The 23,918-nt window shown below is 39.2% G+C and overlaps 1 protein-coding gene across 3 annotated transcripts in view; it reads right to left on the bottom strand.

Moving 5' to 3' along the window:
* SRGAP1 (SLIT-ROBO Rho GTPase activating protein 1) overlaps window positions 1-23,918 on the bottom strand; it is a 262,921-nt gene that overhangs the window by 60,223 nt on the left and 178,780 nt on the right. For all 3 annotated transcript variants that reach the window (XR_013813628.1, XM_079773738.1, XM_079773739.1), the window contains exons 7-8: window positions 11,938-12,159; window positions 9,829-9,930 (exon numbers count right to left, since the gene is read on the bottom strand). Coding sequence is in view for 2 of the 3 variants with exons in the window: in XM_079773738.1 (XP_079629864.1) it covers window positions 9,829-9,930; window positions 11,938-12,159 (324 nt within the window). In the remaining variant the exon portion in view is untranslated. The remainder of the gene's footprint in view (window positions 1-9,828; window positions 9,931-11,937; window positions 12,160-23,918) is intronic.

Raw genomic sequence — 23,918 nt, 5'->3', positions numbered from 1 at the left:
TCCCACGATGCTGGTGGTGAACTCTGTTTTTGTTGATGTGAAAGTATCTTTTATTTCACCTTCATTTATGAAAGATATTTTTCCTAGTTGGCAGTTATTTATTTTCAATACATCAAACATATCACTGTACTTTCTTGTGGTTTCTGTGTTCCTGCTTAGTGAGAAGCTTGCTGTCAGGCTATCACTATTTTGAATAAACTTTGCTTTTCTTTCTCCAGCTGCTTTTACTAGTTCCATCATGATGTTTTTATGTAAGGATTTAAAAAATATATTGTACCTGGAATTTTGGGGGGGCTTCTTGAATTGTGTGATGTTTTTCATAATCCCTGATAAAATTTCAGCCTTGATCTTTGCAAATATTTTCTCTGATTTCTTTTTTATCATTTTTCATTCTGAGTGTTTAATTAGTATGCTAAACATCACTGTATTCTCTATACTGCTTATCTTTCTCTTCATATTTTCTACCTTTTGTTTGTCCATGCTGTATTTTGATTATTTTCTACTGATTTGCCTTCCACTTTGATAATTTACTCTTCGGCTGTGTCTAATCTGCTGTTAAAACCATCCTCTGATTTATTAATTTGGGTTACTGTATTTCTTAGTTTTAGAATTTCTAAGTGTTTCATTTCCAAATGTGTTAGTTATTTCACTGTTTATAGGTTATAGTTCCCTGCTGAAAGCTAAGCTTAGTTTTCATCTACTTGAACAGAGTAACCAGCTCTTTTATAGTTTGTTTCTAAAAATCCCAATATTTGGAGTTTCTAGTTTGTCTACAGTTATGTCTCTATTGTCTGATATGTCTGGCAATCATGTTTTCTTATCCTCCTCATGTGCCTAGTTATTTTTGCTGGACATTTTTTGTAGGGTTATTTGAAATCTAGGGTAAGATTATCAACCAGAAAGAATGTTTGTTTATTTTTTCAAATCATTAGGGGAACTAATATTTAAGAATCACTGGATTTTATTTCTGATAAAAATATGTGATGTTCTTCTTTTTATGACCATATGGTGCCCTGTGTCAGGGGCTTCAGGCTTGGCCATGTATCATGTGAGGCAAGTGAGATGTGAAGAAATCAGCTGAGTGACTCAGTCCATCATTATAGGAAGTAGACATATAAAGACCATTTAAACAAAACAATACTGTAAGTAGATACTTTAAAGGGGTCAATGGGGGAAAAAGCGTACATATATAATACTTTCAACAATAACAATTTTTTTAAAAAGTCGCTGGCGTTGACATCAGCAAGATGGCAAAATCGGAGGCCCCCCGTTCCTATCTTTCCACAACAATTTGGCAGCCATCCATGGACAAAAGTGCATTTGTGGGAGCTCCTACAAAACCTTGGTGGAGCCCAAGACTGAGAAGGGCTGATGTGAGAAAGCAGGCCTGTGCCCAGATGGTAGGCTTGCCAACAGTAATCCTGGCTACAGATCCAGAAACAGACCTGTACCCCTGTGAACACAGCTCAAGTTTTACGGGGCCTTGGTCCTACCACCAGCATCATCCACCAAGGAACCCAGGAGGAGTCACACCACCTGTGCCTTAGGCAAGAGGCCTGCTGACCTTGACACTGATCTAGTCCTTTTTAGCCCTGGTCAGGGAGCTGTCCTACTCTGCCCAGGGACTTGCCAGAAGGCACAGTTGCCCATGCTCTTGGAAGCAGACCTGTTGACTCTGGTCCAACAGCAGATCTTGAAGTGGCTCTGTAACTCAGCTCTATGCCCTCCCAGCCTCAGACCAGGAGTAGTCCTGCCCACCGAGGGGCCCAATGGGGGACATGGCCATCCATGGCTCCAGAAGAAGGTCCGCCAACCTCACTCGGACTGGAGATCTTGAAGTAGCTCTGTAGCTTGGCTCCAGACAAGCTCAGCTACAGTGCAGAAGCAGTTCAGCTTGACAAGGTACCAGGCGGGAGGCACTTCCGTCTGTAATCTGAAGGCAGGTCCGCCAACTTAAATCCAATGGTGGATAATGAAGCGGCTCTGTAACCTGGTTTCAATACCTCTTAGCAATGACCTATGAGGCCTGCCTGGGGACCCAACAAAAGATAAGCCCATTCGTACACCAAGAGGCAGGCCCACCGCCCTTAGTCCAACTTCGGACCTTGAAGCAGCCCTGGAACCTGGATCCAATCCTTCTCAGCAGGGGTCCAGGAGCAGTCTTGCCCACCCAGGGCCCTGGAGGGAGGCAGACCCATCTGTGCCCCTGGAGATAGGCCTGCAGACCTTGGTCCTGGCTGTGGACCCACGTGGACCCATGACAGTTCCAGCTGTGCTCAGCTGTGGTCTGAGGCTAGTCCTGCCCACCATGGACACGTCCAGTGGCCTGGCAGGTGCTATACCTATTCGAGAACCTGGTAATAGACCTGCTGTCTGTGGACCAATTGTGGACCCTGATGGAGACTCTTGTCCCAGCACCAGACTAACTAACTAAAGTCTTGGAGTACCATCTGCCCAGGGGCCAGACAGGCTCCACGCCCACCCGAGCTCTTGGTAACATGCCCACTTACTATAGACCCCACTGTGGACCCAGCAGCCGCCATGTAATTCCTTGTCATTGTCAGCAACACTGTTTTTCTTTTCATCTCAATCCTTCCTCAGAAGCAAGAGCGTTGCGATTAAATTTGGAATTGTCAGGAAAAATAAAAGATGAGACAGAAAGCAGCAGACACGATGGCTGGGACTACATATTATCCCACAGGATATTCTTGACGAAGAATAACACAAGCCACGTTAATAAGTCACAAGGGGGAACATAATGAGGCAAATATGAAACAGGTAATAAGAGGCTTGTAATGACTCCCCATTAGCTGCAGGAAAAACACAGTTGGGTCTAGTGGAAGGAGAGGCCAAAAAACGTGGAAAGGAATGACAAAGGAGCCAAAGAATGTACTGCAGTGGAGGCGTGCCCAGGTGGCAAGGGCTCTGAGATACTAATCAAAACCAGTGATGGGGGAGAAGAGGTGACTTCTGTGGACTTGCTCTTTTGCCTCCCCTGACCCCAAACAATACAATCGTTGGAGAAAACAGAAAGTTGCCTTGGTGGTTTTATTCTCCAAACACACTGTATTAGGTTTCTAGGGCTGCCATAAAGCACCGCCGGCTGGGTGGTTAACACAGCAGAAGTTCATCGCCTCACAAGTCTGGAGGCCAGAAGTCAGAGATCGAGGAGTCAGCAGGCTTGGCTCTTTCTGCGGGCTGTGAGCGAGAGACCTGTCCCAAGGCGGCCTCCTTGGCTGGAGGATGGCCATCTTCTCTGTCTCTTCACATTGTCTCCTCTGCTTCTGTGTCCAAATTTCCCTTCTTTATAAGGACACAGTTTTATTGGATTAGGCACCTCCCTAGTGACCCGTCTGCAAATAAGGTCATATTATGAATTATGTGTCAACATATGAAGTTTGGGGGAACACACACCACACTATCTTATAGCAGCGATTTTCAATCTTCTTCATTTCATGGCACACATAAGCTAATGGCTAAAATTCTGTGGCACACCAAAAATTGTATTTTTTGCCGATCTAACAAAAAAAAAAAAGGTATAATTTTTATTCATTCACACCAGATGGCTATTGTTGTGTTGGCTATTGTCATTTTTTTACTTTAACAATCTAAGGGAAAAGAGGTCAGTGACCCTGACTAAAAAGGTACTGCATATTTTAAAAATTCTTACAGCACACTGGTTGAAAATCGCTGTGTTATAGCATTGCGCGTGCACCTTGCACCTGGTGCAGGCCTACTCATCCTTTACCACTCATCAGTCCATCTGTGAAGGTGACCCCCAGAACTGCCCTCCCTTCCCTTCCCCACCTCTCTACTTACGCCTTGCCATCACTGACCTTGGATGTATGTCAATTACGGTACTGTATCATTTCAGATGTATTAAAAATCAGCAGAAAGAGACCATATACACATGCACACACAGATAAATTGGATAAATGTCAGAGTTAATTAGGGTGCAAAACTTCCTGCCAGCACAGGCCACAGAGGCAGGAACAGAGTCTAAGCATCCTGCCATGGCTTTCCCTCGCTCCTGGTTACCCTAACAGGGGGTACAGATGCTAGTGACTCTGTCTATGCTGGAAAAACAGTCCAATTTTTTGCTCCCCCCAAGCTATTGGGGAGGGGTCTACCACCATTCCAGAGGAATTCACACTAATCATTCATGTATTTGCATTTAAGGGGATGTTTACCAATACCAAGCACTCCTGACTTTTGAACAAAATTCATTATCAGCAATGACACAACTCAATCCAAAGAAGAAATCATCCTCATTGCCACGGCTCTCTGAACAACATCCTGCCTTCAGCTGTGTCTTAAGAAAGCTTGTTTTCCTGCAGTCCACCCTGACTCGGATTTAGTGACCCATCTGGGTGGACATGATACTCAGCGTGGCCTGAAGAGCAAGATGCCAACAATTATGATAAATGGTTCTCATAGACACCTACCATGCTGCTTAGAGGACTATGTTTTCCATCTGTAAGGGGAGCGATGTGAGGTCAGAAACAGCCTGTAAGTCTTTCTGTCTCTACTCACTAGCATGCTGCCTGGAACACAGCAGACTATCCCAAAAGTTCATTGAATGAGTTGAAATCCTCCTCCTTTCAAGCCAAAGAAACATTCAGCACACACAGTAAAGTGTGGTTTCTTTGCTTACAGCCATCCTCAGCCCTGCTATTTTCTTTGGGGTACGCTACCACTTGACTCACATTCAGAGTCTTTCTAGAAACTCTCCTCATTCCGCTTGGTATTCTTCTGGATCAAGGCCCTCCCTTCAGTGAGTAAAAGCTTAGTTGACACTATGCATACCTATACATTTTATATACTTCTTCTAAAAATATGTGTTTTCAGTGAAAGACAGTTGATCCTGTTTTCCATTTTGGCCAAGATGATGCTGTCATTTAAAGAATAAGTGGCAGCTGTCTTTTACTTAGGCTTTTTCTGTTAACCTCATCAGTAGAAGGTTACAGGCAAGAGCTACTTAAATAAGTAAAAATGAAGTTAAAGCCACAGAAACCATCAGAAACAGCAATTATGACCCAGTGGTTATCAAGCTCCACATCTTATATCAAGTCTTCAAAGAAGCTGACAATTGCCTTTAAGGGTTTGGTCACTGATTTATATGACTTGAGATTCTGCTGCAGTCATTGATACTATGGGAAAATTTGGAGGGAAATGTGATTTTTCTACATTATAACCAAAATATATCTTACTTCTCCTCAATTACCCATGCCATAAAATTTGTCTCAAGTGTTTGCCTAAAATTGTTTTCATTATGGTTGAAAATATCCTGTGAAAGGTATATATTTTTGGGAATAGTCTGTGAAATGCTCCCTAGTAAACTGTTGGTGAAAGATTTTAAGTAATGCTAAGAACATTTACATGGGGCTCTCACTTCATTAAACCTTGTTGTGAGTTAATTAAGGAATCACAGGCTTTTGTCTTTTCCATTCCTTTCAGGGGATAAATCTACTAGTATAACGTAAGAGAGACTCATTTATATGTGAGGTTTTAGTCATAGCACAGAAGTGACATGCTTATAAAATTTGATTTTTCTGGACCAAATATTGGGACAGATGGTCTGAAAATGGGACGAGCTACTTAAAACTAAGACTGTGCTAAAAATATGAAAGGCATAATTTCTCTAGTTATGCAATTCATCTTCCTTTTCTTCGGCTGTCTATAGATAAGGTAGGAAAGAAGAATTCTAAGAAAAGGAAAATGCAATCTATGGGAACTACTCCAGATGCCAGCTGTGAAAGAAACGACAGGAATGACCCCTAAACTGAAATCCTCATGACCAAGGTTAAGAGTAAACTTTAAGAAACATGAGATTGGAAAGAGTTTGGAAAATGTTTATAGGGAGAAAGGTAAAATGATCATTTACATTTAGGTTGCTTTTAGTGTTATCTTTTTAAACCAAAGAACTTATATGCATAATCCATGGACACAGACAACAGGGTGGTGAAGGCCTGGGGCGGGGTGGGCAGGTGTGGGGTAGGTGCAGGCTAGAAAGGCTCAATGGGGAAAAAAAAGAGGACACGTGTAATACTGTCAACAATAGAGATTTCAAAAATTAAAATAATAAAAAATAAAGTTTATCTTTTAGAGTAATATTTATTAACGTTTCAGATACAAAATTATACTTTGAAGTAAGAAAAAGAAAACAAAAAATTGGGAATAAAGTTGTTTCTGCTGTTTCTCTGTGCATAACACATGGTGGACGCTAATATTTGTTGACTGGCTGACTGGACGTGGGAATCACAAGAGTGAGGTACCAGTGACACGGTGTGCAGCATAATGAAGCAGAAAGCTCATTTTAAAGGTTCGACCGGCAAATGTAAAGTTGTGAAGTGACAATGAATGGCACAATCTATTATGAATCTGCAACAACCACAAGTTTAGCCAAGTCCTTCTCAAACCTTTTCTTTCAACTTTTACTATTTACCAGTATACTGAGGTCATTTCACAAATGCTTACTGCTCTTTTTTCTTTAAGGCAGGTGCTGTAAACCCAAATATCTTCAAGGGCCAAGCAAGTAATGAAAATGAGGCAACTGGGCTGAGTGGGGAGCATGGCAAACAAGAAGCATATACATGCTCTGTGTCTAAGGAAGCATCTATTGCTCAGTTCAAGCAGATTATCATCCTGCAGAAATGTAGATCTAGTATAACAAGACTTTCTAATTTTTTAGATGCTAAAAATCAATGTTTTTATTCAAAATTTGCAATTTCTAAATGACAGCAACTAATTAAAAAAAAAAATCAAGCACTGCAGAGCAAACAAAATTAATATGGCCAGAGGGCTTTTAGCAGAGAAACCCTTCTAAGAAGGCTCCCTACAGTTTCAAGTGGTGCTCATTACTTGTAGTTGTTTAAGATTTGATGAAAAGGTTCATGTATTCACTTAGCTTCACTGTCCCATTCTTTTATAAAGTTGGGTGAAATTCTCTCCCAATTTTGATCTTTTTACAGGCCATCGTAATTACTTTTAGTTAACTGAACTATTTGTAGTAAAATTTGGACTTTATGAGTGTGTATATTTTTGTACAGAGGCAGAGAATTACATAGAATTATACATGCTTCTTTACTTGACTATTTTGATTTGATACCAAGGTGTCTGTTTTCTGTCTTATCAGTGGAAGATCAGAGGCAAGTTCTTTATTTATGGTAGAGACAAGTGCTATACAGGACTCCAAATCAGCAATGATTGCTATGCTGTTCCCAAGTTATGTCTCTTATTTTTCACATTATATGAATGACTTCTTACAGTCTGGCTCTCATGCTAGACATATGCTAACTGTGACTTATTCATCTCTGTACTCTGCACACCTGGCAAAATATGTGGAATGTAGAAGTTGCTCAATAAATACTTATTGCACTGAAATGAACTGACCCACAGTATCACAACTCTTACCACATGACTTCAGCTTCACCTTTGGCTCATCCCCAAGGAGAACCTGGGTGATAACCAAACTGCTCTGGGGAACAAGGTTCTCTCAAGGAACCTTGAAATGTGTTGGAACATGTTCCTTTTTCTATACCTATGGAAATCTACTGATTTGTCTAAAATCTAATTTATTTCTCAAAAATCCAATTTAGTTTTTAACACATTGGGAATCCACTAAAGTGAATTGTTCCATACTTAACAAATTGTAAACCACTAGTCATGCTCACAAGAAATATCAGGACAGCCCTGGCGGGTGATGCCCAGTGGTTAGAGTTTTGATCCCTGGCCCCTGTAGCAGTGTGTGCAGGAGGCAGCCAATTGATATGTCTCTCTCACCTCTCTCTCTCTCTCTCTCTCTCTCTCTCTCTCTCTCTCTCTCTCTCTCTTCCTCCCTCCCTCCCACTCTTTCTAAAAAATCAATGGGAAAAAATATCCTCGGGTGAGGATTAACAAACAAACAAAAAAGAAATATCAGGACAATCCAATGCATTTGTTTCTACAGTAAATTTATAACAATTAAGCCTCAGAAAGTGCTGCCTGCCTTATTAGTTTATAAGGACACTGGGCTTCTCCAAATTATGCCCCAAGGGACATCATTAAACGTTAGGAACTCAGAGGCCTGTGGAGACCAGACAGGTAACATAAATGGACTAGTCCAGTGTATGAAAATCAGGAGCTGGCAAAGGGAAATTCAAATAACCCAGCTCTTCCTGTCATGAGGCAGTGCAGGGCCAGAGCCACCAGTCTTGCCTGTGTGTAACAGGCCCAAACTGCGGGAGCCAAATGAAACAGGTCTGTGGGCTGCCAGTTTTGACCTTGTGCAAAACACACTATTTTCCTAGAGCTTAGAGAATGTTTCCAAATAAAACAGCAGGAGGACACGCATGAAAAAAAAAAGTGGAAGTCACATACACACTGTAAATTCAACAGGATCAGTAGACTGTATTAGTTGAGCCTTTTGTGATGCCTCACGCAAACCCTAAGGCCTAAGCTCTCAAACACCTCAAGGACAGCAACAGCTTTCCTCTGGAAAGGCTTGTTTGTGGGATGTGACACAGAAACTGAAGTCTTAATCACATTGGCTGCATCTTAAATACACACGTTTGAATAAGGGGTGGCTGGGTTCTCCTAGAAAGAATGGAAGCCAGGAAGCTGCAATGGGTTTTGACCAAACTATACTGGTCTTCAAACACGTCATCCTTTTTTGAATTGAAGTGAAAACTTTCACATAGCTCAAAAACGTCCCAGTGGGGTTGAAATAGAAGAGAGTACTAAAGTGAATTTTGATAATTCACTTTATCAAGGTGAATTATTGGAGGGTGTTGTTTTTTTTTCTGTTCCATATTCTCTACTTATGGGAATTGTCTCTAGGAACAGATATTTCTGATGGGGCTGTCAATCAAAGGGCTTTATGAGTGGGCACAATATTCAGGCTGACCAATGAGAGAATCCCATTTGCTGGATGGAAGTATTCATGACAAGTCAGGCCAATGAAGGATCTATTTCAAAGATTAAAATGCTGGAATGGGTGAGATGGCAAGCTGTAGCGACCATGTAGTCCTGGCTCTCCCAATACAGGGTAAGGAGCGGGGGTTGGAGGGGAGGAAACTCCTACCAACACACATGAAGATATCACTTCAAAGCGACGGAAAGAGATTCCTGATAATGTCATCTGAACACAGATTTTCACTGCAGTTACTGCAAATTTGATCAACAAGTAAACTTCCAACGAGTAAGTTTGGTTTGGACCCTATAAATTACAGCTGAGAGCCAAGATTATACAAGAAACATTTGGGGTTCATATTTTTATTTAAGGAGAACATGGATCCAATTAAATTAATTTCAGAATGAGACAGCTGAATTGTACAACTGCTTTCTGGCTCAAAAAGTATTTGTAATTCACATTTATGTTCTATCCATTTGAATACACTGATGTCAGCAAATAAACAGTTTTCTATTATCATTCAAATGTTATTTTAAAATATGATTTTTGTACTAATTATAGCAATAATGCCCTGTCCAGTCCCAAAAATCTACAGCGCACAAAAATCATAAAAAAATTAATTTCAAAAGTTGTGATGAAATGAACACGTCAGTCAAAAGTTTCATGCCACACTGTATGTTCTTGAACACATGTTGAATTTGATAACCTATCAAATGAGTTTGAGTGTGAATTACAGATTCCTAGTAAAGTATTCATCTCTGGTAGAATACAGAATCTGCATTTATCCTCTACAAAGAGCATTTTAGGAACCCTGATTTAGCTGAAAATACCTGGAGAAGAGATTGCATGTAGAATGTTAAATATGCCCAGGCCACGTGAAAGTGTCTTTCAGCTGACTTTAGAATTCAGATTACCCGTGGGGCAGAAAGCATGCTCACCTCCTCATTCTCGATTTTGAGCGTGGCCAGTCGGGATTGCAGCTGCTGGTACCTGAGCATGAGCTCCGCCTGGACCGGCTGCTGAGCGCTGACCTGACACACCTGGTGGGGAAGCAGAAGCCACAGTTACAACAGAGCCAGCCTCCAGAGCATGGTTCTCCTATTTAAATGCTGCACGAATCACGCTGATCCCAAGATTCCAGTTACATATTTGCTTTTGACAGCCTCCTCAAAACCTCAGTGTTAAATATGAACCAGTTACGTAAGTGGGAAGAGCAGAACGCAGCTGCTTGGCCCGGATACGACTGGAAAGAGAGCCGCTGAGGAAGCATCGCTCTGAGAACGGGGCAGTTGTCGGAGACAGAGCTCTGCTGCCGCTGCCTCAGTCGCGGAATTCTTAATGACTGGGGAAGAGGGCAGAAGGCAGAGTGGGAAGGATGACCCAAATGGGGCAAAACGGGGTGGGAGCAGAGCCTGCTGGTTCTAGTCAGCTGGGTGACTGTGGTAAGCTACTAAACCTCAGTTTTCTTCTCTGTAAAATGGGGATAATAACAGTGGCGATGCCACAGGGCTGTTGTAGGGATGAAATAAGATAATGTACATAAATCACTTAGAACACTGCCTGGAACAGCAAAACCTCAAAAAATGTGAACAGCTATTATTAGTATCTTTCAATCATGGCTTGTCCTGCCAGCACCAGCCAAATCATGTGATTCACCATGAACCTGAAGAGGCCACTTATTTTGGGCTTTGTCAGAAAGATATTTTGGCCATGATCTCAATTATGAATAAGGTCAAAATTAGGATATTTTAATTATATTAAAACCCTGCCAGAAACAATTTCTTCTCCTCTTTCTTGTTTTAGAAATACTCTAGGAAAAAAGAAAGAAAAAGTAAAAGAAATACTCTCAACAGATGAGGACTTTCTTTCATGGAGTCTCTAAAACATCATAGAGATTACTGCTCCCTGGCAGCACTGGTCATTTAAAAAAAAGGCAACAGACTCACTATTAAAATAATAATAGTTTTAAAAAGGTAAAAACTATTAACCCAAATGAAGTCACTTGTCCATGATATTTTATCATTCTATAGGGTGGGGCAAAAGTAATGAAAAATAATACAATAATTGATGAGTAATAATACAAAAATAAACTATTTCGTGTACTCACAATTGTAAGCCTACTTTTGCCCCACCTTGCATGTTTATCACATCCATAACTAAAAAGTTAAAACAGCATCCACTTGGAGAAACATTACTCTGGGCAGCGTAAGCCACTCACATGTCAAATTCACATTCTATTGGTTTTAAAAAATACTTACCTTTTCTAATAAAGTAATTCACTATATCAAATCAAGTAAAAATAAAATTAGATAAGAAATATAGCAGGTACTCACATAAATATACATATCTTATAAGTCTTAACATTAGGTGCTTCAGAAAAAATTATGGCATTAAAGAAATCTGCCATGGGTATTATAATTACACCTACTTTTTAAAACATACTGTCACCACAATAAACTAAAGTTGAATTTTCCATCTATAAGTATTGTTTTGCACAGCCGGGACATCAAGTGCTACATAGCACGCTCCCTTAATTGGTTCTTCTTGTTTTCCCCTCCACAGACAGTAAAATATACCACTGTAACTCATAAAGGGTTTAAATGGATTTCCACCCCCGGGAAAATAGGATTGTTTTGCATTTTTCCACTCTGTCTCATTTTCACCCTTTACAATTATTTTTCTTCATGAGAGGGGTCTTTAAATCAGGATGACAAGAAGTCTTCAGATAGATCCTACTGGGCCAGCAAAATGTTTCGTTTTTATTTAAATTTGAATGTCTTGAGTGGAGGAAGCACTCTCTAACTCTCCTGGGACAGTTTAGTGCTTACACCCAACCGAGCTGGTACCTACATGTGTTTGGCCTCTTTAGGCCTTAATCCTTGCTTTAAAAGATGGTAGTCATGGCTGATCTGAGATAATACTATGTTAAGATCCCCTACAAAGGCAGGAGAGAGAAAACAACTGGGAATTCTTACAACTGTTGGGTTACAGCAGGTGGAGTAATGTGAGTGAAGAGACAATTCATCCGTTTTAAACTAATTACTGACCTCATCACCCATGTGAGACTGAAACTCAAACTTCATTGGTGGACAGAAGGCAGCAGGGTACATCTCCATGAATCTCTGCTTGTCATTCCTGGGCTCCAAATTGTCAACTGCATTCTCAATGATGTCTAAGCCTTCGTGTCTGGAGGTCTCAAGGTTGTACTCCGCAGACAGATATGTTCTGAGGGCTCTGTTCAGACTTGCGTGGTAGCCAAGATCACAGCACTTAAAAATGAAAAGAGCACCATATGAAGGGACCGAGAAGTACATCGGTAGTTACAAAAGAGTCACAGTGATGTACAGTACAGCATAGGAAGTACAGACAATAACACTGTAATAACGATGTATGGTGCCAGGTGGGTGCTGGAAATATCAAGGGGTATACTTTGTAAAGTATACGATTGTCTAACCTGTACACCTGATACTAATACAAAATAATACAGTTTACTGAATGTAAACTGTAATTAGAAAAAATTTTTTAAAAACACCATATACAATAATTAATTCAAAAAGGATCAGAGACCTAAATGTGACAGCTACAACTATAAAATTCCCAGAAAAAAACATAGGAGTAAACCTTCATGACCTTCCTTGCATTAGGCATTGGTTTCTTGGCTCTGGCACCAAAAGCACAAGTAACAAAAGGAAAGAACAAATACATTGGATTTAATCAAATTTGAAGACTTTTGTACTTCAAAGGGCATGATCAAGTAAAAAGATAATCCACAGAATGGGAAAATAATTTCCCTTGCAAATCATATATCTGATAAGGAATCTGTATCTAGAATATATAAAGAACTCTTACAGCTCAATAATAAAAAGACAAACAGCCCAATTTAAAAAGTGGGCAATAGAGCTGAATAGGTATCTTTCAAAAAAAGATCTACATGGTCACAAGCATATGAAAAAATGCTCAACATCATTAGTCAGCAGGGAAGTGCAAAACAAAACAATAGAGAGATACCACCTCACACTCAGGATGGCTACAATAAAAAAGACAAATAACAACAAGTATTGGGCAGGATGTGGAGAAACTGGAATGCTTGTACACTGTGATGGGAATGTAAAATGCTGCAGCCACTTTGCAAGAGTCTCGTAGTTCATCAAAAGATGAAACAGAGTTAACATATGACTTGGCAATTCCATTTCTAGGTATGTATACAAAAACAAAACAAAACGTATTTTCACACAAAAACTGTACTTTAATGCTTATGACAGCATTATTAATCACAGCTGAAGAGTAGAAACAACCGAAGAGTCCATAAATTAATGAACAAAATGAAATATTGTTCAGCCATAGGAAGAAATGAAGTACTGATATATGCCACCATATGCAAAGTGAAAGAAGCCAGTCACATAAGACCACACATTATGATTCCATTTATATAAAAGGTCCACAATAGTCAATCTATAGAGACAGAGGTAGATTAATAGTTGCCTGAGGCTAGGGAATGGAGGAATTGGGCAGTAATGGCTAAGGGATGTAAAACTGCTTTTTGGAGTGATGAAAATATTCTAAAATTGACTGTGGTGATAGACACAGAACTTTGTGAATATACTAAAAGTCAATTGTACATTTTTTAAAACATATTTTATTGATTTTTTACAGAAAGGAAGAAAGAGGGATAGAGAGTTAGAAACATCGATCAGCTGCCTCTTGCACACCCCCCACGGGGGATGTGCCCGCAACCAAGGTACATGCCCCTGACCGGAATCGAACCTGGGACCCTTGAGTCCACAGGCCGACACTCTATCCACTGAGCCAAACCGGTTTCGGCCAATTGTACATTTTTAATGAGTAAACTACATATCATGTGGATAAAATCTCAATAAAGGTGTTAAAAAAATAGCAAAACCAAACATTGAAAGGAAATAATGAAAAAATAGCACTCGAGTTTGCCCAGGCATAATACTGAGATTAATACAATGAGTTATGGGAGTCCTTCTAGGATGCAAACCTGCTAACTGCAATATTTTGGATTTGTACAATTTACTGAAGACTCAGTAATAATCTGTACTCTTGCAGAAAGGAGAACAGGTTTGAATCTGCACAAAGAGTCTGGGAATGCCTTATTTCTTATCCCTAGAATAAAATTCTTTTTAAAAAAAATTCTCACCCGAGGGTATTTTCCTATTGATTTTAGAGAGTGGAAGAGAGAGGGAAAGACAGAAATATCGATGTGAGATTTTTGGTTGCCTCCTACATGAACCCTGACCAGGGCCCAGGCCAGGGAGAAGCCTGCAACCAAGGTACATGCCCTTGACTGGAATCGAACCTGGGACCCTTCGGTCCACAGGCCAACGCTCTATCCACTGAGCCAAACCAGCTAGGGCCCTAGAATAAAATTCTTAAATTATAACAAATGGTTGCCAAAGTCCTTCTATTGGAGTTAGAATTTTGTTTTGTTTTCCTAAGAATAAAAGGGCTTTAGGATTCTTGAATCTTTACTACCATTAAATTGTATTTACATTTATTTTTTCATGTTGCATTTCAAGAGAATGTAATTTTAAAAATATATATAGCGCTGTATGAGATCAGTTATAAATTACTGACAGAATTTACATTTGTACATAAAAGTAATATAAATATTTAAAAGAGGAAACAAGTGGTTTTAGGGATACAAAACCAGATCATCCTTATATTGTTCTAATAAAGTTCAATAAATTCAATTTGATTGAATTCAACTCACTAATTGGCCATCTACTGGGTGCCTGGGAATTCAATAGGCTCCAGAAATATGAAGACTGGAAAACAGTAAAATAAAATCTCCCTTCTCAAGGAATTCAAATATAAGCTGCTCATTAATTTGCTATTAAGAGTAGTAGAGAGACACAAAGGAAACAACCTTTGTATACAGGATGCACCCACCAGGACAAGAGCCATCCGATCTGCCTTCATGAAGGTACGCATCTAATCACTGACCCGTCCCTAGAAATACCAGTGTATTTCATCCCACCCTCCCCGTCCAACTTCAAAAATATTAAATTTGGAATTTTCACATAAATATATTCTAAAATCTTGTTACTCAAAGTAGGTCTGTGGACCAGCAGCATTGGCATCACTTGTTAGAAAATGCAGACTCTTGGGCCTCACCCCTGACCTACTGAATTGGAATCTGAAGTTAAAAAAACAACCCGCAGGTGATTCGCATGCACAGTGAAGCCTGAGGAGCACTGCACTAAAACAAGCCAAAGGGTTCTGCACCCCTGTGCTTTCGGGGTGCTGGTTCTCCGAGCAGGCAAGAGAATGGGCTTGATGAAAGATTTACTTGATTTAAAAGAGCAGAAAGTAGCTGCCACATCACAATGACAAGTACAAGCAAAATGCAGTTGGGGGATGCAGCAATCAGTCTCATCATTAATACATTTCCAGTGGCATCAGCTGCACTCAAACACACAGAATATTTTCAGTTAATTAAAAAATTCTAAATCCTAGCCCGAGATGAGCAAAGACTGCTTTTATTCCTCTTGCTCCTCAAAAATCCATAAAGGTTCTTTGTAGCAGTTTTATACACATCAGAGAGACGGAAAATTCTGTATTTCAATAAAACCTCGTCTTCTGAAAACACGAATCTGTAAGGAAATGGCCTCATTTCTTTGAGATGTACCAGTGCTTCCAAACACTCCACTATTCTGCAAGAAAAAAATTCAACTTGATTATAATGAAGCATAACACACAAGTGGCTTTATTTTATGAGTGCTGAGCCCAATTGGCCTCAAGAGAAAACTGATATTGAGAAAAAACAAGCCAGAGAAAAGCCCTTCCACCGCGCCCTACAAAAGCCAAGTCTCTTTTCAATTTAAAAGAGAGGAAGAGAAAAAGAACAAAGGAGAGAGAAAAAAAAAAAAAAGAAAGAAAAAAAAAATCCAACCCCAGCTACCCAATTGAGTTAGAGCTCTGAAAAACACATAGTAAGCTTTCGTTATTCCCAGAAGGAACAGTTCATCCCTCAAAATTCCAAGCCTGGCTTTTTTTTGGGGGTAACCGTCAAGATGACTAAAACTCCAGTGTTTCCACAGCCAGGTCAGCGGGCAGGTCTGCTAGGTCTGGACCCAGTCACCGACCCCGACTTCACTGCGTGCCCTAACAGGTCGGGGAGGAGCACGCACGTGGCTCAGTAACTGATCCAGGGGCCTTGCCAGGTGTCCTCCGGACTTTGACTGCTGCCCTCAGGAGGTTTCTGTGATGAGCTTTGATGGGAAGTTTTCCTCCCTGACCCCTACAGTGCTATCAGTCTGTCAGGTCACTTAATTGGCATGGTTTTGTTATGGCCCAGATTCGGTGTTTTCACCCATCTAGATTTTGCAAGCATCCTGAACATCAAAAGAAATAAGAAACAGGGATAAAACTCTTATTCGGGGTCGCCTGAGATAGCAGAGTCTGTGACAGAGTTATCTTTTTTTTCCTAAACTGGAAGCTAAAACAACACTGGATATGGTAAGATTGAAGATACTTGGTTAAAAAGACCTCAAGTAATTCTATGGAGCTTATGAATTATTAATGATGATAAGAAAAGCCGGCTTCTGCACAGAGTTGAGTTATAACCCAAGCACATTTAATGATGAAAATACATAAGAAACCAATAAAATAGTTCATGAAAACAAAAGCGTTGTGTGTGTGTGTTTTTTTTTTAAACTGTGAGTGGATACATAAAATTATAGATCAAAACTGGGGAAAGAAAGATTGTTGGATGCAGATGGCTGCATTTTTTATTTAAATATCCTGAGAGCTGCCAAGATAGATTCCATTAGATATTAGTCAAAATCACCAAAATAGGCTAATTTCCTTAGGCAAAAAGGCTGTAATTAGTATCAAAAAGGAAGATGAAATCCAGGTGTTGAAGACTGTGATAAATATTTCGTGTTGTTCCAAAGGCTGAGAGGTCAGCTGAAGTCTACTTTGTGGGTATGATGTCAGGTAAAACTGGACCACAGCTGTTCCGGGAGCTAACTTTCCCCCCTCCCCACCACATGTCATGAGAAGCCTCAGTGGAGTAAAAGCTTGGTCCTAGCTGGAAGTTACCTGAATGGAACTCCATGGAAATCAAGTCCTGCATACATGTTCCCAGGACAGTAGGAGCCACGGTCATTTGCAGGGCAGCCCTGGAAGTGCCTAGAGCACAGCGGCAAACTCCTGTGTAACTCCAGCATTTAGCAGTGGTCATGAGAAGGGGCAGGGAAGGAACCCTTGTGCGGTATTCTTCCTTAACTTTATCACTCCTGCCTTCGTCTGAGAGGCTTCCGTGACCTTTTGTCCTGGGCTCCCATCTCTGGCTTATAGTGAGCTTGACTGCGACCATTCCACAGCCATGGGTATTGGATAAAGACTCGGTCTACCCCTTATTTTGAATCTTTCTGAAAAAACAGTGCAACCCAAGCACACTGAATTGCAAAAACAGCTTTTACATGACCATGGGTAGCTTTGAAAGGAACACCTTTCTAGCTATTCAGTACCTCACCCTAGAAACCACAAACACATTTTTGTGAGAGACAGGCATCTCAAAGGACTGAACTGGATGCATAAATGTCTTCAGGCAACTTTTAAAAATTTATTTGTTTATTGATTTCAGAAAGGAAGGGAGAGGGAGAGAGAAACTTCAACAATGAGAGAGAATCATTGATTGGCTGCCTCCTGCTCGCCCCATATTGGGGATCAAGCCGGCAATCCAGGCATGTGTCCTGACCGGGAATAGAACCATGACCTCCTGGTTCATAGGTCGACGCTCAACCACTGAGCCACGCCAGCTGGGCTACAGGCAACTCCTATACACCTGCTTTCATGGCTGAGTTCCTGATGGTCTGTCCATAAAGAGCTGACAACTGAATTCCTGTTGCTGTTAGCAAAACATGTCTTGAGTTTCTCTTGAACAACAAAAAGGTCAAAATAGTACATCTATCTATGTGATAGGAATGAATACAAAGTAGGAAACAGGAGAAGAACTGAGGCTGAATAACCATTTGTTACCGAATACAGCTCCCACCCACCCACATGGGCTCCCATGGGCTCCCATGGCCTCCCATGGCCTCATTTTTCCCCAGGCCAAATCTCTGTAACTACCCTGAATTAAATCACAAGAGGAGAGATAACAAATAAAGCAAGCCCAAGCAAATACAGGTCAGGTGGTAAATGCTATGGAGAAAAGTCAGGGGAACAGGGAGTGCTGGGGGAGCGTGCTTCTCCTGTATATAGGGCAGCTGGCAGGTGCAACATGAATGAAAAGGAAATTGCTCTTGCAAAGCTCTGGAAAAAAGACTGTCCTAACCCTAGCCGGTTTGGCTCAGTGGACAGAGCGTCAGCCTGCAGACTGAAGGGTCCCAGGTTCGATTCCTGGTCAGGGCACATGCCCGGGTTGCCGGCTTGATCCCCAGTAGGGAGTGTGCAGGAGGCAGCCAATCAATGATTCTCTCTCATCATTGATGTTTCTATCTCTCTCTTTCCCTCTCCCTTCCTCTCTGAAATCAATAAAAATATATTAAGAGAGAGAAAAAAAAAAAAAAAAAAAAAGACTGCCCTAGACAAAGGTAGAAAGTCCCCAGCAAGAAAAAGCTTAGTGGGTCTGGGGAACATAAAGCCTGGTGTTTGGGGTAAGTTGCAGGACAGGACACGGAGTGGCAGGTGAGTGCCAATTCACACAGGGTCTTGGTGACTAGTTTGGATTTTATTCTAAGGGCAATAGCAGGCCTCTGGAAAGTTTTAAATAGGGATTGACAGGCCTGATTGATCTATTTCAACACTCTGGCTGCTTGGGAAGAGAATGGATTATTGATTGGAAGGTCTTAGTGGAAACTGCTTCCTAAGTGCAGGTGAGAGATGAAGAGGTTTTGTCTAGAATCAGACAAAACCAAATTGTAATACTGGGGACTACAGGCGTTCATGGATAAATCTCCATACCATTATGTATGGAGGAAAGTCAAACTAATTAAGAAAATCTAAATTCTGAATAAGGTGGTGAGAAACAGCAAGGTTTGGGATATTTAGGAGGTAGATAGGGCAGGATTTGCGGGGTGCATTTATATATGGGGAATGGGAGAATTGGATTTTTGGCTTGTTCAATGGTTAGAAAGTGGTGCCATTTTCTGAGGTGTCAAAAAATAAATGAGAAAAAGTTGTGTGTGTGGAGAATGATGATGACAATGATAGGGGCAAATAAATATAAAAAGTTGCCTTGAGAGTTTGACATGTTCAAGATGCCATTCGACATCTGGTTAGACATGTCCAGAAGGCAGATGGATACACAAATCTCAAGCCCAAGAAGATGATCAAGGCTGGTGATGAAAATCTAGGAACTGTCAGATGGTACTTAAGAGAAAAAAAGGCAAAGATGACGCCTTGGGCAACTTTCCACATTCGGAGGTCCAGCCACGAAGGGAAAGCAAGCACGGCAGACTGTGCTGCTGGCAGAACCCAGTGGGTGGTTTTCATTGTTAGAAACCCTAAGAGCCATCTACTTCAATCACCCACTCAGGCCAGTTTTTAAATACCCTTTCTATCACAAAGGGATAAAAACATGCATAATCAGTTTATATGACAACTATACCCATCCTCATCCATTTAACATCTTTATAATCTTCCTAAAAGAGTTCAGGCCTAACGGGGACTACAGTATTACAATTTGGCAGGCGTTCATGGATAAATCCTCATACCATTATGTATGGGGGAAAGTCAAACTAATTAAGAAAATCTAAATTCTGACTGAGTTTGTTTTTTGATTAAACACATGTCTCTAGAGACAAAAGGATAAGGCTTTATGAAAGCTTTAGGACAGCCGATTATTTAGAAATGATAAGATAAACATGGCATGGGGTATATGATGTAATCTAATTTCAATTTCATTTTGAATAAATGGCTAACAAAACACAGGACAGATATCTCTACCAAGAAAATGAGCTGCATTAGGGGATTATTCTATGGCAATATCCCACTTTTACAGGGAGTGATTGGAGACTGTGATGCTGTCTTGTAAGAATGACAAATACTTCCTTATTTCTGGACAAGTGCTCTGGGACAGAGCACAAATAGAATTTTACTGTTGAGGACTTTGTTTTTCTGAATGCCTTTTGAGGGCCAGTAGGTGTGGAACTAGACTGAAAGAAGTTATATATTACCAGTTCTGCAATCTTAAAACCAGTTGTTTTAAGAATTCCACATATACAGTGTGGTGAATTTGATTACAGATCAGAGATTCCAAACATTAAGACTTGTATTCTCCCCTCTTTTCTCTTTGCAAATCATAATTACTTGAAAATTTCAGCAATCAATTATAAATATTTGGTGCCTGTATGATTTCTCTTCTGGTTGTAATAAATCTTAATTCTTACAGAATAATTAGCTAGTCTCTTTTACACTTAATATTGGGGCTATTAATGGTCACAGATGTGAAATTTATTATTTACAAAATTACAATCTATTTTCCCCTATAATTATACCTTTATTCTCCCAAACCAATTAAATTTACTTTGGTGAATATATGCAACATATTTCTTGCAATTCATACTTATTTTTTTTAGAAGAATATATCAAAAATGCTTAAGGTGAAATTAACTTGGTTCCACTTCCCACCTGATTCCAAACTAAGAGACTGTTACTCTACAAACTAAATTTACTTAGGACCTTCTCTGAGACAGAGGAGAAGGCATCTTAAAATAGTTTTCTGCTTAAGTGACATTCTAGATTAACTAATACTCAGTTCATTCTGTAAAGCAGAGGTCAGCAAGCCTGTGAGCCAAATCCATCCCATGGCCTGACATGGTAAATGAAGTCTGACGGCAACACAACCACGGCCATTTGCTTACGTATTATCTACGGCTGTTTCTGTACTAGAGTTAAGTAGGGACAGAGGCATATGGCCTACAGAGCCTAAAATACTTAGTATCTGGCCCTTAAAAGAGAAACTTTGTGAGCCCCTGCTCTGAAGTACACTGACCAATGCCCACATACTGTGAACACACACAGCTAATAGGCCCTCTCTAATTGCTCCGATACATTTCTGCCCCAATATTTCTGCTCTGTATGCTTCCAAAAGTCAACTGTACAACATTTGTGCCACTCGAAATTTAATTATAATGAAGTTAATATGCTAAGTAAGCTGATAAAAAGTGAGAAAGGAGTTGTTGGAAAGACAAGAGTAAACAAAATTACTTAGATTAGCCAAAGGTATGTCAACTGTGCAAGATTATGAAAAACATTGTAAATACCTGGAGTATTCTTTCTTTTACATTAAAGAACTCAAAATTAGAACTCATAGATAATACACGATAGATGTAGTTTGTGCAGATGAAGAACACTCAGAACTCCTTACATAATATTAAAGGACTGGCAGGTTCAAGTACAATGGTATACTTTAGATTAAAATATTTAAGACATGCTTTTATCATTAAAAAAAAATCTCAGCCTTTTCTTTTTTAAATACATGGTGAGATAAAAGTTGATTCACAGCTGTCAGTAAGCAAAACACAGTTTATTCTTGTATTATTTATTAATTATTGTATTATTTTCCATACAAACAACTGTAAATCTACTTTTGCCCCATGCTATATAAAAATACCATACTTACAGACAAGTGCAAAATATATACATTCCCAATCACAACCCCTCCTTTTTCCTAGACACAACTCTGTCTGGAGTACCCCAAACTGTCTTGCTTGGTATACTAGTACTATACTCAAATATTTCCACACAAATGAAAGAATAAATACTTGTTTAATAATTGAGCCTTCATTTTCTTCAGTATATTACCCTCAATATCAATAAACTTTACAGGTCTGATATCTAATACTTTTAATTTGTAATTTATCAGGTAGTGCATATACTTAGTTTACAAAAATGCTGTCAGTGATAGAGTTCATCATAACATTCATTTATTGATCACAATAAGGCACAATGAAAAATGAATTAAAAATAAATTCCAGTAGAGATTCAATAACCACTGTTTAGAAATAGAGTGTTTCTACATTGACAGCTATTTCTCAGAGAGTCCAAGAGAACCTTACTAATTCAAACTAATATTGATAGGTAAAAATGAAGTTTATCCAGAATATGTAAAAATTGGAATTATTAAATATTAAAAAACAACAACCATCAGCTCACCTTCAAATATAAAGAAAAAACTTTGACTAGTGTATCAAAGTGTTGAATTATTAAAGTTTTTAGACCTGTAGTAATTAATAAAAGAGGGTTCCATTAAATAGGATGTCAAAGTATAAATATAAACTGATAGTCTGAAGTACCTGAAAATATTTAAAAATTACTATTCCTCTTAATTTATGTGATTAATTTGTATTCTAAGAGAGCATTTTGCTTTCTTTATAGCTCAGAAATTAATTTGCAGATTTCCCATTTAATAAGATCCAAAATTAAAGAGGTTTTAGAATATCCATAATTTGTTGCAAGGGGGAAAATTTAACTTTATAATGGAGTAATGAGTCATATCACCCTACACCAGTGATCAATTTTAGCATCACATTGGTAGGTTAAACAGCTGTTGCTACATATCTATGTAAGATGTAGCAACATCACCTAGGATGTATTCTGGTGCAAAGTGCTTAACTTGAATTCATCCAGCCTTTTATATAACTCTGAAAATATGGAAGACTAAGAAACAGGCTAAATGACACCACAGGTAATAAATCCAGAAGCTAGGGTGTTCTAAGAAATAATTGTCCATGTCTCTTTTAACAAGGGACTTGGCTAGATAAAAAAAGACTGAAGGAACACATCACTCAGATGCAATGTGTGGTCCTAAATTGGGTCTAGTCTAGACATACCAGCTGTGAAACATTTTTGGGATCATAAATGGGGATATGGTCTAGTTACCAGTTGAGATTTTTCTGAAATGGAAAGATGAAGATCAATGATTGAAAAAAGTAGATTAAGAAGCTGTTTGTAAAATATAATTTCATACTCTCCTATGTGTCCACACATACATTTTCAAATGCACGTGTGGACACAGAAAAAAATCTGTATTTTAACAGTGATGATCTTGGGGGGGTGGGGGGGTAAGAATGTGATCGCTTTATTTTTGCTTGTAGTATTATCCAGTTTGCTACAATGTACATAAACTGTTTCTGTAATAATAAAAGACTAGTTTTAAAATACAAAGTCCATGGAAAATTATGACTTAATTTTTATATTAATAAATCCATAAATCAGGGTCTATCACAAGATTTATATGAGACACTATTGACATGAATAGAAACCAAGGGAAACTAGAGGTGTATATAAAAAGCATCTCAACCTGAACTCTGATTATTTATAATGCTTTGGTTTAATGAGGATATGTAGTATCTTTCATGTCAATTCACACATAAAATGCTATGCATTAAAAATCTGTCTTGACGTTTTCTCACTAGAGGTATTACAACTCTTCTAGTAATCATTAGATGGATCGGTATAAAAGGTATTTGCTAAATAAGCTCACAAAGCAAAAACAACTCTAGATGCCTTTGGATAATAATCAGTCTGCTTCTTTTTCACCAGGAAGGGGCAAGTTTAATGGTTTTTGGGATCACCACTAAAAATGCAAATTGAATTCCTACTAAGTAAGCAGCCATTTTAGAGTGTACATATTCACATCTGATTGCCTTAAAAGTCAACAAATGTATAATTTTCGCCAAGAGAGTATGCAATTTCAGTTAAATATGACGATGAACCAATTTTGTGTCATTTCTTTTAAAATTCATATTTAAGTTGTATTATTTGAGAATTGCTCATATTTTAAATTTAAGGCTGACCTTTTAAAAGTTCCATTTTTTTTAAAATTGACAATTACTTGGTATATTTAACTGTTACTTATCTATATCAGAGTTCATCAGATCTGCAGTTAAAATGTCTGAATTTGAAACCTACCATTTATTTAGCTGTGCCATCTTAGGCAAGCTATCTAGCCCAGGTAAGCCTCAGTTCTTTTAATCTATAAAATGGAGAAAATAGCATTTACCTCACAAGGTTGCAACGATTAGATGAGATTATGCTTAGAAACCTGCCT

The sequence above is a fragment of the Cnephaeus nilssonii genome, assembly GCF_951640355.1.
Source record: "Cnephaeus nilssonii genome assembly, chromosome: 6".
NCBI classification, from domain to species: Eukaryota; Metazoa; Chordata; class Mammalia; order Chiroptera; family Vespertilionidae; genus Cnephaeus; species Cnephaeus nilssonii.
Note: the sequence above shows the minus strand (reverse complement) of the source record. Positions and strands in the feature narration are given on the sequence as shown.